This window comes from Melanotaenia boesemani, chromosome 4, assembly GCF_017639745.1.
Source record: "Melanotaenia boesemani isolate fMelBoe1 chromosome 4, fMelBoe1.pri, whole genome shotgun sequence".
In the NCBI taxonomy this organism is placed as follows: Eukaryota; Metazoa; Chordata; class Actinopteri; order Atheriniformes; family Melanotaeniidae; genus Melanotaenia; species Melanotaenia boesemani.
In genome coordinates, this window is record NC_055685.1 from 4,817,439 (window position 1) to 4,833,319 (window position 15,881).

At 42.8% G+C, this 15,881-nt stretch overlaps 1 protein-coding gene across 1 annotated transcript in view; it reads right to left on the bottom strand.

The window, feature by feature from the left end:
* Nucleotides 1-15,881, bottom strand: part of si:ch211-89o9.6 (zinc finger protein 408) — a 23,818-nt gene continuing 7,937 nt past the window's right edge. Inside the window, exons 4-8 of the mRNA XM_041983688.1 lie at nt 13,777-13,922; nt 7,716-7,809; nt 6,496-6,611; nt 2,990-3,329; nt 1-2,371 (exon numbers count right to left, since the gene is read on the bottom strand). Of these exons, the coding sequence (XP_041839622.1) occupies nt 1,740-2,371; nt 2,990-3,329; nt 6,496-6,611; nt 7,716-7,809; nt 13,777-13,922 (1,328 nt within the window). The 3' untranslated portion in view covers nt 1-1,739. The remainder of the gene's footprint in view (nt 2,372-2,989; nt 3,330-6,495; nt 6,612-7,715; nt 7,810-13,776; nt 13,923-15,881) is intronic.

Sequence of the window (15,881 nt, forward strand, 5' to 3'; positions counted from 1 at the left end):
CTTCGTCATGTTTGCATCATCACCATTTTGTTGCTTTTGGAATATGAATGGTGCAAAATGTCCAAAATTGTTGCAGTTCCATCGGTTAAACTACAACAGTGTTCGTGCTCACTCTGCCAAATCCGTATATCATTCCACATAACACCTGCATTCTACCGGTTGCACCCCAGACTATATACACGAGCCCGTAGCACCATTTAGTGACCAAATAAACACATATTTTGGATCCTATAGCCACCTGGTCCAGACCTCTTGACATTCCATGTAAAATTTTCTACATCCGCCACTGATCAGCTGGTGACCTGGTGTAGCAGAAATAACTTAACGCTTGAAAGACATAGGACATGGTTGTAGACTTCAGGAAAAACACAGCCCCTCCCTCTCCCATCGCCCTGTATGACTCTCCAACTGTAAAGTCCTGCATCTTTCTGGGAACCATCATCTCTCAGGAACTGAAGTGGGTGAAAAAAACTCAGCAGAGGATGATGTACTTCCTGCAGCAGCTGAAGAAATTCAACCTGCCCAGGTCACTGTTGGTACACTTCTACACCTCCCTCAAGTCCATCCTCAGCACCTCCATCAAGTTCCCTGCTGCCACTGACAAAGGCAAACTGCAGCATCATCCAATCAGCTGCAATCCACCCTCTGTCCTGGACCTGCACTCCTCCAGGACTCTGAGGTGGGCAGAGAAGACCGTGGCCGATCCTTCCCACCCCAGTCAAACTTTTCACCCCTCTGGCTGGAGGTTGGGGTCCATCAGGACCGAAACCTCAGGCCACAGGATCAGTTTCTTCCCGTCTGCTGCTGGTCCCATTAACGAGGCCTCTCTCATTTACAGAACTATTTTTGTCTCTCTTGGTGCCATTTCCTTATTTTCGCACTACACACATATTTGTTGTAAGATCATTTATACATGTGTAATTTTTATACTTTAAGCCTTGTAAACATTGTTTTTGTTTTTAGCAGCTATAACCCAAGATAAATCCCTTTCATGTGCAAACTTAATCATTTAAGATTAAGTAACCAAGTAAGAAATAAGCTAAATACTTTGAAAACATGACTAATAATCTTTAGAGTTTATCACTCTCTAAATGTGGTTAAAATTCTTTCTGGCTTGATAAAAGATCGTAGGATGTGGTTTAAGAGGTTGTTTTTGCAGTAGAAATTGGGGAGGTGTTTACAATATTGAGCAGGCCATCTCAATGTCAGTTGGACCAGTCAGACCAATAGATAGATACTGTATTCATCCCCATGGGGGAGATTCACAAAAGAAAAACACACAGGAAAATGCACAAAAAACCCACAAACTGTAACAAAACAATAGTTTAAAAAAAGTTTCGCAAACTGCAAAAACAATAAAACAGCAGAGGAGCTACTTAGATTTGCTGCCACTGTGTCCCAAATATACACTAGCAGTCCGTCCCTGAATGGAAAACACGGATATTCTGACCGTTGAGCTACAGCTGTGATTTACAACAAACTGCAGTGAAATGAGACACGTCTGTTTTCATGTTCCTGTTTTATTAGGCGTGTTCTGATGCTGAAAGCTGTGAGTACTCATGTGTTTACAGAAACTCTCTGAGTGGAAATCCTCCCGTCTGCTTGTGGCTTGAAACAACTAAAAAACACCACATGAACTTGTTACGAAGGTTAAAAACCTGATTTCATGTAGAGGAAGCCTAAACTTGGAGGTAATGGTCACAGTGTTTGTTAAACAGCTGATGCATCAGCCGGACTCCTCAGGTCGAAGTGTGTGTCATCAGCACATCCCCTAACGCCCCCCTGGATCGGAGTACGCAGCCTGTGGCCGACTGCTGGTGTGTCCTGAGGTTGCAGATCCAGGCGAACTTCATGCCACACTGGTCACAGCTGAAGGGTTTCTCCCCGGTGTGAACTCGCTGGTGTTTCTTCAGGTTCCCGGCCTCTGAGAAGCGTTTACCACAGATGCTGCAGTGGAAAGGTTTCTCCCCCGTGTGGACTCTCTCATGAGCCTTCAGGTTGGACAGGCCAGAGAACGCCTTCCCGCAGGCTTGGCATACATAGCTCTTCTTGCGGCGCTCAGCGAGCAGAGAGCCGGCACCCAAACCGTCATGGTGATGAGGGAGCGCGCTGGTGTGATGCTGAGCAGCGTCAGCCAGTGTGGGTCCACCGACAGGTAAAGGGGGCTGTGGAGCTGCGGTGCAGCTTAAAGTCCGGCTGGTTGAGCTGATTCCAGACACACTTATGTTCTCAGCAGCACCCATGTTACCAACGGCAACCAAGCTGGAGGACTGAGGAGAGATCCTGCTACCACGGCAACGCTGCTGCAGCAGATGAGCTGCAGGTCTTTTCCATGAAGGCTGGGATAATGGAGCCGGCATCCGCAATGTCCCTGCAGAAAAACCAGAGCAGAGAAGACGAGACAGGTCAGAACACAGAAAGGACGTGGATTCATAAAACCTCAGACAGGGAGACCAAGCTCCTCTGGAGACTGAAATTCTGCTTCACAAGGACCAGTTTCAGTCTCCAGCCCAGAACCAGGCAGCTGAGCCCAGGAATCTAAACCGAGGACCTGCAGCCGACTTTGGCCACATAAACCCAAACAATGGTATGCAATGTGCATGGTGTGCAATATCTAAACAATTGAATAGTGCAAGTTAAAGTGAGTAAATGACTTTCAGCAGCAGGTAGGACACTGGCCTGTGTCCTACCTACGGTAGAGTTCACAGTTGACAAAAACAACTTGTACGTGAGAGGTTTTACATCTGTATGTGTGAGCTGACAGTCTGAATGAGAACTTATAGCATGTGTGTCTGAGAGGTAATTTTGTCAAGGAAGAGGCGAGGCTACGACCCGGAGTACAGAGCACATGCGTGGATTCGGAACCAGGCATGACAGTGACATGTGTAGCGTAGTGTTACAGGGAAAACGGGAGTTGAGCCTGAATGTGAATCTGAACACAAAGCTACATGTGAAGCTGATTCTGAGGGAAAGATGGAAGTTTCATTACCCCGTGACGATCCACTTGGCCTTGCTGCTGAGGAAACTGCAGCATGTGCTGGTTGTCGAGGTTCTGACTCTGTCTCTACGATAATCACTCCGTCCTGATCAGGATCCGAGTCATCATTGATTAATAGAGGGGCTCCAGGGTCAGTGTCAGGGGCCCAGCGGGTGAAGAAGGTCTCCAGTTCAAACAGAGAGTATTCAGGGTTTAGAGGGTTGATATCTTTGCTTCTCTGCTGCTGCACAGTGGAGCTGGCTGCTGTGTTGGTGTCAGGTAGGCTCGGCTGGACCGCCACTGCACTGCTGGACTCTTCTGGTCCTGAGGGGATCAGCTGAGGTGCTGCAGACTGAGCAGAACAGAGACTGGGTTCAATGACTTTACTTAGGTTAACGGGACTGAATTAATAACAGAAAATAGCTAATCCTGATGAGCAGTTCCTCATCTACCTGTTTCCATCTCACTTTAGTCAGACTTTTGAACTGTGAGTTTTAAAAGACCCCAACATTCAGACCCGGTTCTGATCAGAAAGCCCTGAATGAATGAGGATCAGCTGTGGAATCAGCAGCAGAGATCCACCCACATCAGATTTTCAGCTGAATAAAATATTTCATGTTTAGAGGAGGAAACTAGTCCACTGACTCGACCACAAGCTTTAACAACGAGGCAGATGAAGTTCTGAGGAAGACCGGGACACAGAAACCACTGTGGTGGCCTGCAGCAGGTCTGTCTGCAGCATTTTAAAGGGAGGAATAAACTCATCAGTCTGCAGAAGAGACTGAAACTGGGAAACTTGGATCAGAAAACCAGGTTGCAGAGGAAGAGCTGCCATTCTCCTTGTTCACTTCTAATCATTAAAACAAAAGTTAAACTGAATGTTTGACTTTCAGTCCTGATAAAAGATAAATTAACGGGATTTATTGATTTATTTGAAAAATAAGCTATTTTTCCTTTATCCAGTTCTTATATCCCATTAAAAAAAGTGTAAATCAAACTAAAAACATGACTGGAGCTTTGTGAGAAACCTGAATGCTGTAATTAGTAACACTGCAGATGTTTGTGTCAAACAGCAATAATTCATCGCATCATGTCAGAGACTATGCTGTTTTTATACTGAATGCTGATGATATTGTGTCACATTTTTGTTTGATTCATAATAAAAACACACCCATGTTAGTCTTTGTAAACTTTTATTGATTTACACTGAAGTTGGACAGGATTTTACAAAACTGTGACACAATAGAAAAGCTTTGGTTACATTTCTCATAGAAACTATATGAAAGGTTCAGACACACCGACTCATTTCAAAGGTTTTCTCAAGATGAGCTTTGATGGAGTCCATCAGCTAGAAACAGGCCATAGCTGGTGGAGGTCGGCAGCTCCATCACACATCTGCTTTACATGCACCATCTGTCCAGCTTTTTCTGGACTTTTTCTAAGCTCACGCTGCAGGTCTTAATGCCTAATTCAGATTTTTTTTTCCTGTATAATTTAAATGCAGCCTCCATCATACTCCAGTGTGAACCATCTACAGCCCTGAAGTTGCCTGCATGTGCAGGAGACGTTGTGTTTACAGAGCTAAATATGGATCCTACATGTATTTCAGTTTGAAAGTTGTGTGTGAAGTTGGAGTTGACAAAGTGATAAAACGTTGTTTTGTCCATCTCTTGTATTCAACCTTGCTGCATCTCGCTTCCTCCAGTGCAGAATTCTGACGTTTGTCTAACTTCTGTGTCGTAAAAATCAGATGAAACATGAACGTTTCAGACTGAGGTCGCTTTAAAAACATCAAATATGTATCTGATTTAGTACCACATATGACAGTGGACTCAGTCTGATTTAAAAAAGCTGGATTTGTTCAGACTGTCATAAAAATCAGATACGGATCACTTATGGGCAAAATCCTGGTTGTCTCCATTATCTGAAAACTTCATAAAGGAGAGTAGTGATTACTATATATATATATATATACACACACACACAGAGTAAAAACTTTGAATGAGTGTATGTGTCCAAAGTTCTTAAATTAATGCTAAATGTTTGATTTTCTGCATGAATACAGGAGAGAATAATTTCCAAGCCAAGCATAAACACATATTAGTGTGTAAACTGAATGCATTCATACTGGAAGAACACGATCAATCGTTGATACCAGATGTCCCGTGTGCGAAACATGACGTCATTTCACAAATAAAGTCCTTTCCAAGTACACGTTATACACCGCTGGAAAGCTAAAATTAGAATGACGTCCTTTTACTCCAGGCTACAGTCATAACTGTAGATTCAGGACACACTTATTTCAGACCAAACGCTAATGGAATAGTTGTGTACAATAGTACAATAGTTGGTCCCCAACATGTCTTTAGTCCATAAAAAACTATTCTAGGCTATAATTGCAGAATATCATATTACTGACTGAATCTTTCTGGGTTTAAACTCATCACTCTGTAATTTCTAATCCAAGTTTCTGTATCCAAAATAATCTTCACATACAAACAGAAACAAAGCTCAGACCAAAGTTGTGTCTCAGATGTTTGCAGCAGACATTGTTCTGCAAACGTTATCTCCACAGGCTCAAGTTATTTCTGACATGTATTCAAAACTTTCCGTATGTTTCTGTATGTACAACATTTACAACAAGTCAGCTCTTTGTTCCTACATAGGCACTCAATGAAAACTAAAAAAGGCCCCATGTACCCCTCTATGCAGCCGGCCCAGGTCCAGTCCAAGTCCTGACTGAGTCAGTCCGCTTCGCTGCAGGTTGTGGAGAAACAGCGGACACACATCTCATGGTGTCTGCTAACTTTAGCAACATCTGGAATTTAACAATTTTACAGATGTTCCACGGACTGAACCTTCTGCACTGAGCAGTTCACATGGATCCTTCATGGATCAGAACATCGACATCAGAACATCGATGAAAGCTTCTTCAGCTAAGACGTTCCTGCCTGCATACCAGCTCCCTGTGGGTGGTGTCTCTTCTGGTGTTTCTTCAGGTTACTGGGATCAGAGAACCTCTCGGGGCAGAGTGGACACTGGTATGGCCTCTCCCCAGTGTGGATGTGTCGGTGGATCTTCAGGTTCCAGAACTGGGAGAACCTTTTTCCACATATGCCGCAACCGTACGGTCTTTCTCCGGTGTGCGTCCTCAGGTGCGATTCTAAATTTGCCGGAGCAGGAAACCGTTTCCCACAGAAACTACAGATGTAGACCCTCTTCATGGAGCTTTTCTGGTTCGGCTGTGGACCTCGGTCAGAGGTCAGTGTGGACCCCTGAGCTGACAGCTGACTGGGCCTGGACTGCTCCGACATTTCAGTCAGAGGAAGCTCAAAGGAAAAGGTGTGGAAGTTTCTGGAGTTTTCAGCAGCCGGTCCCCTCCCACAGTTGCCGAGATCTGCTCCAATCAATGAGCCGGGCAGGTGTGAGAGGGGAGTGTGGACTGAGGAATGCCCAGGGTTGCAGTCATCATTACTAACCCCCCCGTTAGTCCACAGAGACGTATGGCCATAGCTGACCTCTGAGAAGGCCCGCCCAGAGTCCTGAAGGTCAACCAGCTCATTTTTGGATGTTTGCATAGTTTCATCAGGTGGAAGAGTTGCTCTGAAGTCGTCTGTGCTGGACTCCACCAATCCTGGACACAAAGAGAAACATGCTAGTGTTGCCAAAGAAAAAAAAAAAAAAAAAAAAAAGATCGATTTTCTGATACTAATCTATTCTAAAAATTTAGTATCTAGTTAGATAATAATTAGCATGGGTATTGATACTTGAATGTCATGCTGGCGTTTGCTGCTTCAAGGAAAGGACCAGCCGCCTCTACCCATTTTAAACAGGCACTGCCGCGGACAGCTTCGCCCCTACAGCATCTCCCTGGAGGACCCATTGTTTACAGTATTGCCAAGTTAGCAATTTGTTGCTATAATTAGCAAGTTTTTAGACCTTTTTTAAAGAAGCGTCTAGCAACAAATTTACGACTTTTTCTGGTTTTATTGGAGACTGAGAGTGATGTGGTAAAAATTTGGTTTACTCTTCTCAGTGAGTCGTGGGTGCTACAGGAGGCCCCTCCCCCGTCTTTGCTGCAGGAAGAGATGTTTTCTGCTCCATAACCAGCCTGAACATGAATTAGGCGAAGCTGCTACTGACTGATCACACCCTGGCTTAGTCAGACATTAATGCCTTTTAATGTAGACTGCAGACAAAAACATTTAAAAAGTTAACCTTTTAATATGTTTTCGTTTATTAATTCTTCTAGTTAAAAAAAAAGTAGATAACAAGTTTGTTTGTTCTGTTGTTTGCTTGATCTCATCAAGTGTAGTGAAGAAAAAGACACTTGTAAATAAACGTGTAAATAAGTACACTAACTAGTGGTCAAAGGTTTTTACTTTTGCACCACAGTGAGCAAACGGTGAGACGCTGTTAGAGACTGTATGAAAATATTGCATTTATTTTACATTGTTAATGTATTTTCTTATATTTATTGGTAAGTTTTTGTTGTATTGTTTGGATTGTGTTATTTTTATGGTGTTCTGGCTTTGATAAAATATATATATATATAAATTTTTTTCCTCCTCTATAGTATTAAAAATGGTATTGAGTATCAAGCACCGTCCTTAGTATCGGTATCGAGTTTGAAATTTTAGTATGGTGACAACCCTAACAAGTTAACACCTAACAACAAGTTAGTGCAGCCTTAATTTAGTTTAATTCCTCTCTTTATCGTAAACACACTGATGCTCACCCTCCTGTATGCTGAGGCCTGTCTGGTTCAGGCTTCCTGTTCCTGGATCCACCTCCTCCACCTTCACCAGCACCACATCTGCATCCTCGTCGGTCTGCACACACAGTTTAGACTGAAGTTACATCAGGAACCAGAACAGGATCAACTTCACATCAACAAACACATTCAGAGTGAATCCCAACAGCTCAAAGTCCTCTCCAGAAGAGCTGGGACGCTGCGTTCAATGTACACAAAAATAAAAGAAAGGGATTTCAAGCACACATATCTTCCTGAATCGATTCAGTTCGATTCACAAACAGCCTATTTTGGTTCCATTTCGATTCACTTTGATTTTAACAGCTTTGATTCAATATCAATTCATTTACAGCTAATTGTGTAACACCACCTACTTGTCTTAAATATTAAAGACATTCTCAGATACCTATTTTTATAGAGCACTGTGTGCATTTACTTGACAATCAGTTATCTGGGAGTAATCAGATTACTGTAATACTCTGATCTGACACATCTACATGCATTTCTGTATTAATATAATATACAGTGTTTCCCCTCATTCAGAACCAGAAATGCTGTGATGAAAAACCCACTCAGGACAGAAAAAAGTGAAACTTTTTAAATGTCCTGATGAAACATTTCTTTCAGTGGAGCCGCTCTACATATTCTTAAAGTCCCTTGGGCTACATTCGTCCTGTAGCCCAAGGGTTGCCGGTTCGATCATGGCCCAGTCAAGCTAATGTCGAGGTGTCCCTAAGAAAGACACCGAACCCCTAATTGCTCCTGATGGGTCGTGGTAAAGCAGGAGGCTGTCGTGGAGGCTGCCATGCAAGGCGCTCAACCACAACCCATCAGGAGCAATTAGGGGTTCGATGTCTTGCCCAAGGACACCTCGACATGAACCTGACTTGAGGATCGAACCGGCAACCCTTGAGTTACAAGACGACCGCTCTACCTTGCTGAGCCATGCCGCCCCTAAATTAAGAAGTGTAAACCTCTTCTAGAGGAATTCTGACTTTAAATGGTCATTTATTTCAGATTTATTTAAAAGCGCATACGCGCGGGGTGACATCACTTCCTGTTGACGACCGTGGCGGTGTCTGCAGTGTTAGCGTTAGCTGCTAAAATGAGCGGTGATACACTGAAAAATACTTCACAGGTGAATGAAAACTTCTAAACTTGACATTAACACTACAATCCAGAAGAGCTCCATCATTGAACACCAGACACCATTTATTCTACGATCCTTCATTTCTCTTCCATCACTTAACTGATGGAAAATAACCCCCCAACTTTTGACCAGTTCCATATAAAAAGGATCCAGAACCACTACAACCTTCCCTGTCAGAGACCCTCTGAGACGGGCTGAAACTGGCTGGAAATAAAATTGCAAAGGACTGAACATCTATTTTTTTCTTCTTTTTGTCTGTCTGCAACGTGGCAGGACTTTACTCCACGAAAGTAAACAAACATTTTGGGTATTTAGTCCTGAAAGTTGATGGTTACATCGTCACGCTCCTTCATGACCTACAGTTTCCTAAATTAATCTAAATATTCAGACGACCACGTTGGCTCAGGTCACTGCAGTCATGTCTCTGTTTGAGGTGAAGAAAAAACAGGAAATCCTGTCACCGCTTTTCCTCCCGACGACGGGAAGTTTTGGAAAATCTCTGAACAACAGAACGAACTGCCACATGGTTTATGATGAACTTTATCTGCTGCTGGGTTTCTAATCATTCCTGCATATTAGGGAAGATAACTCATTAAAATTAATACAGTTTTCAATCAGATTAATCAGTTTACAAATTAGGTTATCATGATTGATCACCAGCCTGAAATATGCCTGTTTAACTGGTATATTTATACAGACGAAGCAAGCCAAGCTTACAAATATGTGGTGTCAACTGACCTTCACTTTATAACAGCTGAAGTGACCACTAATCAGTTTAACATTACATAAAATCAAGACCTTAAAAAATATACATCTTTCTCAGCTTTTTCCTGGTCAGTGCCCCTGCCTGGTCCCCATCAAAACTTTTGTGGACCCGCTCCTGCATGTCTGAAGTATAAATCCTTTCTACCACATGTCGGCTACTTTGTTAGAGAAGGTCCTGCTCTGATTTATAGCTCAGAACCTGTTCACACTTTCTCTCACCACATTCATGGTCCATAAATGACCAGGCCTGTGCCTCCAACGTCTGCACAGCAGCAATGATTTAGATAACCCGTCCCCTTGCTTCCTTTTGCTGTTTCACTCTCACTAGATATCTTAACCGGATCTATCTTCATAGATGTGTGCACGTCTGTCTGATGACTAGTAGATTTTACAGCTGTTTCACTAGCAAACCTCATTAATACTGGCAGGTTATAAGATATAAAGGCAAATAATATTAACTGTAACAGGCTGTTAACATTCTTCATTCTTCAGCTTCACCTGACAGGTGCATGGGTCTGACTGACATGAGACTGATGTAGTTTAGTACTTTAGCTAGCACGTCCAAAAATAATACTTTGTGGTTCTAGTTGCGCGTATTTATCCCAAACTGCTGCTTTCCTCCTCAGCTGAACGATAAACAAGAGCAACAAGAGAGAAACACATGAAGAAAAGCTGCCTGAGGACATGTTCAGAACCAGTCCAACGAGGGATGGGCTTAACTTAACTTACAGCTAAGACACATCATCATCTCCAGTGCGTCCTGTACAATGAAAAAGTGGCCTGGTGGAAAGAGATCACGGATGCGGTCGCGTTGCATATGGCTGAAGTTAAGCTGCCTTTTTATACGGTAGAAAAACCCAACTTCAGTCGCGTTATTCACAAGGATTTTATTAGAAGAGGCACATTTACATAAAAAACATGACGTTTAATGTTTTTAACTGGACCCACTCTAACCACACAGCACCAGTTTAAACCAGCATCATATGGCCGGTTTTTGCTTTTATCAAGCCAAAATATTAAAACCACTGAGACGTGAAGTGAGGAACTGCTGGAAAAACCTGCATCCTATGATGTGACAGTAGCTGAATCATTTAAACCCTCTGAGACTTTCTGATGAGGAATAAAAAAATGTCACGAAACATGACTGAAGGTATCAGAGAAACATCATCAATCATTCTCTTCAAAGAAAACAAATTTGCTGACTCGTCCACAAAGTTTAAAGTGAGATGTTCTGTGTCAGCGGCTGGAAGCAGAAACAGATCTACGGATGGAAACGCAGCTTTTAGAAATCAGGAAGGTGATTATTGACCTCCAGAAGTTGCTGAAATGACCTCCTGCTGCAGAGAGAACGCGTCACATCTGCAAGTCCAACCGGAGTCATGCAGAATTACTAAAACTAACATTTAATTTCAAACATCCGTTAAGCCAAACCAACTTTATTTATGAAGCCCTTTAAATCAGTAAGTACTGACCAAAGTGCTGAACAGTAAGAATACATAAAACATTTAAAAAGACATAAAATAAATGTAAAAACAAACCATGTAAAAAACAACCACAACTAAAATATTTAAAACAAGATAAAAATATATAAAAAACAAAAATAATATCAACTCTCTCACTGGGTCAAAGGCCACAGAGAAGAAATGGGTTTTCCAACAGCTCGGTGGCCTCTGAGCTTACGTTGCGTCCCTGACGCATCCAGAACCATCTGGTCAGCTGGCCTAAGAGACTAGGAGGGACATGCAACAGCTCAGAGGCCATTCAATGTCTTAAAAACTAATAAAAGCATTTTTAAATGAACCCTAACCAAGAACAGGCAGCCATTGTAGCGAAGCCTGTTAAAAGACGTGCAGCAGCGTTTTGCACGTTGCATAACACGACATAATGTTAACATTAATGGCATTTAACCAAGTGACTGAAGCGTAAAAAGCTGTTAAACTGCAGACAGTAAAACATATTTAATGTTTTTCCTCCTTTCTCTACAACTTTTTATGTCCTGCTTTATAGGCTGGACAGTCGTCCTCCACAATCACGCCATGGGTCTTTTTTCTAGAACCTACAAAATCTGAATAAAATGACTTAATCCACCTGTTTGAAGGGAAACGTGCCTCTTCTGCAACTTGCATGAACTACAAGAACTTGCAAAAGCTAGAAGAGGGAGGTTGTGTGAAGACAACTTCATCATCAACATGGACAAGACGAAGGAGCCACTGCTCATCCAGGAGCTTGAAGTGGAAAAAGTGAGCTTTAAGCACAGTGAGGACCTTGTATGGACACTTATCACACAGCAGCTTAAGAGGACTCAAACTACTTCTGAGGAGGCTGAGGAAGTTTATTAGGTCTAATAAGGGCCACAGAAACCGCTACAGCTGCTGTTAAAAGCATCTTGACCAGCTCCATATGGCACCACTGCTGTTATAGACCATCAACACCTGCAGAGAGTGATGAAGACCACCAGGATGCAGAGCATCTACCACCACAGGAGGACCCCACCCACCCTGGGCATACTTCTACTCTCAGAAATGCAAGACTTCTAGACTAAATAACTTTTTCTCAGTACCAAGAGGCTCCTGAACAGGAGTTTACAACTGTGAGTCCACCTCATGCAGCCGTTTACTTTCTACGGTGCACATGTAACTACACATTAAGTGCTGACTACTGCATACACAGCTGGTAGTGCACACCAATTTCTACATGTACTTTATTTGCAGCTCTATTTTTGTTTGCATAGTTTATATTTCTATTTTATTTTTCCACACGCTGCCAGTAGTTTTGTTATTGTACACACTTTTATTACTTGTCACATACAGACTTTCATTACTTAGTTACTCATCAGGAACAAGAAAAATGTTCATTGTACAGGCAAACATGTGCATATGACAATAAACTTTGAAATAATGATAAATTAACAGTAAAAGTAAGGAAAAGTTGTTTAATTCTCCTCTTAAATAATGCCTGTGGATGTTGTATCATAAACAAGTCACCTTTTACAACAAGGTATATTTTATAAGGATTGTGCTTTGCTGGAATGAACACGGCTACAAGTGAGGGTAATACCCCCCAAAAAGTCCATCAAATGTGTCTACATTCCCTGCAATGTTCTCCTGTTGTGGAGGTGATTAATCGGGCTTTCCAACCGTGTATAATACAACACAGATTGGCATCTTGAAATGGAAGAAACAATCCAACAAACATGGCTTTCCTTGTGTTTTGTGTTAAGTTTATTTGATGTGTGAACAGCTGACCCGATTCTTTGTGTAATGATAGTTTATATTTATACCATGTTTGCAGTCTTGGTGATAATACAGATTACAGTTTTCATTTTAAGCCTCATTCAGCTGAAATCATGAAGCAGAGCCCACTTAGGAAAGGTTCAGTCCCTCCTGAAGGCTGGTAGCTAAACTCTGCTCACGTTTAATTAAAACGGGATCAGTCTCAGAAGGTAAACTTTCACTGAGTTTAACATTTTGTAAATAAATTATTTAAAAGTTGTTCAGCAGAAAGTCTGCAGTGAACATCCAGTAAGGACACAGATCATTTCTGCTCCCATGTCTCCTCAGGATAAAATTCAGGATGGCTCTTCTGCTGGTGTGTTTTCAGGTTTCTCATCCAGGCGAATCCTCTGCCACACAACCTACAGCTGTACGGCTTCTCTCCAGTATGGACTCTGAGGTGTTTCCTCAGGTTCCCCGCCTCGGAGAACATCTTCCCACATACGGAGCAGCTGAAAGGTTTCTCACCCGTATGGGTGCGCTGGTGGATCTCCACCTTCTTGGGCCGGTTAAAAGCTTTTCCACAGTAGCTGCAGACAAACAGTTTTTCCTTGTTGGTTGGAGGAATCGCTGCACCGCTGCTGCTCAGAGGAAGAGACGAGCTGCAGCCAGTCCAGCCATTAACAGAGGAGGAGGTTGATGGAAGATTGGCCCCAGACATGTACGAACTGGACAGAATCCTCCTTTTCATTTTAACACCCGAGTGTTCATCAAAGAAATCCTCATGGAAAGCATCATTGCTGTCATAAACCTTTAACTGAGGGTCAGCGCTGCCGTCACAGATAAAACCGAGAGAGTTCACAGCCACCGGCTCTGAGTCTCTGCCATCAAATGTAAGGAGAGGAGGGGAGCCACTGACCTCCACTCCTCTGCTGCTGCTGAGCTTCGTCTTTCCAGGCCGGCTCTGGATCTGGGATTGAGACTGGCTGGAAGTGAAGTGGACGTCCTGCTCCTCCAGACCTAGCCTTGGTCCTGCAGATCCACGACGGACACGCTCCAGCTCTCCTACAGAAGACAAAAACAAAGACCCAATATGTTAAAACTGTACTTTTCCACTGTGTTAACAGCTTTGTGTGTCAGATTATTCAGTTAAATCTGGAATATTTGGAGGAACCAGAACTAGTCCACCCTGGTGCTGCTGGGTGGAGCTGTAGAGAATTCTTGGAGAATTAAGTTGTTTTTCCCTCTAGCGGTTAAAACAAAATGAGAGTCTGATCCTGACCGAGAGCTCAGAAAATCTGATCCTGGAAGCTTTATGTCCAACCCAAAGATGTTCGACAACAGCAGAGGAAGATGAAGGTTATCTGGAGACGAGAAGAGTGTGTTTCATTAATCTGACCGATAAACAACTGTCCCAGCTACTTTTTTGCTGTCCCAACCATTGATCTGAGACTGTGAGGACAAGCTGACATGTTTGATTAGTTAATTTATTTTCATGTTTTAAGATGTCGTCAGATCCTTGTGAGACAATCAGGCTATTCCAGAACTCGAGTCCAACAAGCCGCGACAAAGCCATGCAGAGAGGACGAGGTTTGCACCTGACTTATCACAACATTCCAGCCTTGTTTCTGGGAGAGCAGCCAACAACAATCTGTGTTTCCACTCTGCAGCAGTCGTTCCCCGGAAAACACGTCCGTGACAGACTAGACCGAGCCTGACCAACTCCGGTCATTGAGAACCGCTGTCCTGCAGGTTTTAGGTGGTACACTGCTCTAACACACCTTATTTAAATTAAATCGATCTGAGAGCTTATCTAGTTCTGCTCAGTGACTCATTCATTTGAATCAGATTTGTTAAAATAGGGAAACATCTAAAACTTGCAGGACTGCAGGAGTTGGGCACCCCTGGACTAGGCTGCGACCAGGACCAGCTCTAGACCACCAACTGTATGTATGGCCTCTGTATGACAACATTCTGTTTCTTGGACAGAAAATGGACGGCGCTATAATTCGGTGGGTCTTTCTTGGTTACTGACAGGCACAAATCTGTTTCTTTTGCCAACACGAGCTGCTACAGGAGGTCAGAGGAGACCGAAAGGAAGTGTTCATGGTTCCACACTTACCGACTGGAGGAAGTAGGCCTGCAACTAATGGCTATTCTGATGGTCGATTAGTCATCGACTATTAAAACGACTCGTCTAATCTGATTATGTATCTCATAATTATTAAACGGCTCTTATTTCACTTTCAGCTTTTAAATCTTGCATGAGGTTGTTATGTAAGTCCGATGAACCGATGAAGTTGACTGTTGGTAAACACACCCAACACATATGCACATGTACGGCGATGTACGGGCAGCTGTGACCAGGAGAAAAGGCTTGCGGTCAGACGTGGAATCAGCCTCTAGGATCTGATGCAGCTCCATGTTTCATTCTGATGTGGAAACAGAAGTCATCCTGCATTAACTAATAGATGAACCAGTTAACTTCTTCGCTGCGCCTCGTCTTCATTTTTGACATAGCGTCACCTCTGGTGAGGAGAGGAAAACATCATTTAAAGTTCCTGTTTGTTCCCGTAGTGTAGTGTGAACGCAAACTCGGGCTGGAAGAACGTTGCATCTAGTTCAGCTGTTTGTCTGTTCCAGCAGCGAAACACACCCGATGGCTGGAAATTTAATATTATTCCCTCTGAGTTCAGAAGAATATCAGCTTTGATATTCATCCTGCTGACTTGTTACCTTTTAACTACTTAATCCAGAAATTTCCATCCTTTGTTGTCTTAGATTTGGTTTTATTACATAAATGTTTAGGTTGAGATTGGCTAGAAATAATTTACTTGCTGCGTTGTGAAGGGAACACGGCTGTTAAACAGCAGCTTTGTTTAGGGTTTGTAAGCCGAAGGTTACTGAACTTTTAATTATATAGAAGAAATTTTAATATAAAAGTATGAAACACACTACTTATGAATTTATCGTTGAATTTTGCAGTAACAGTGTGCAATCATTGTCCAGCACTAACCATGACAG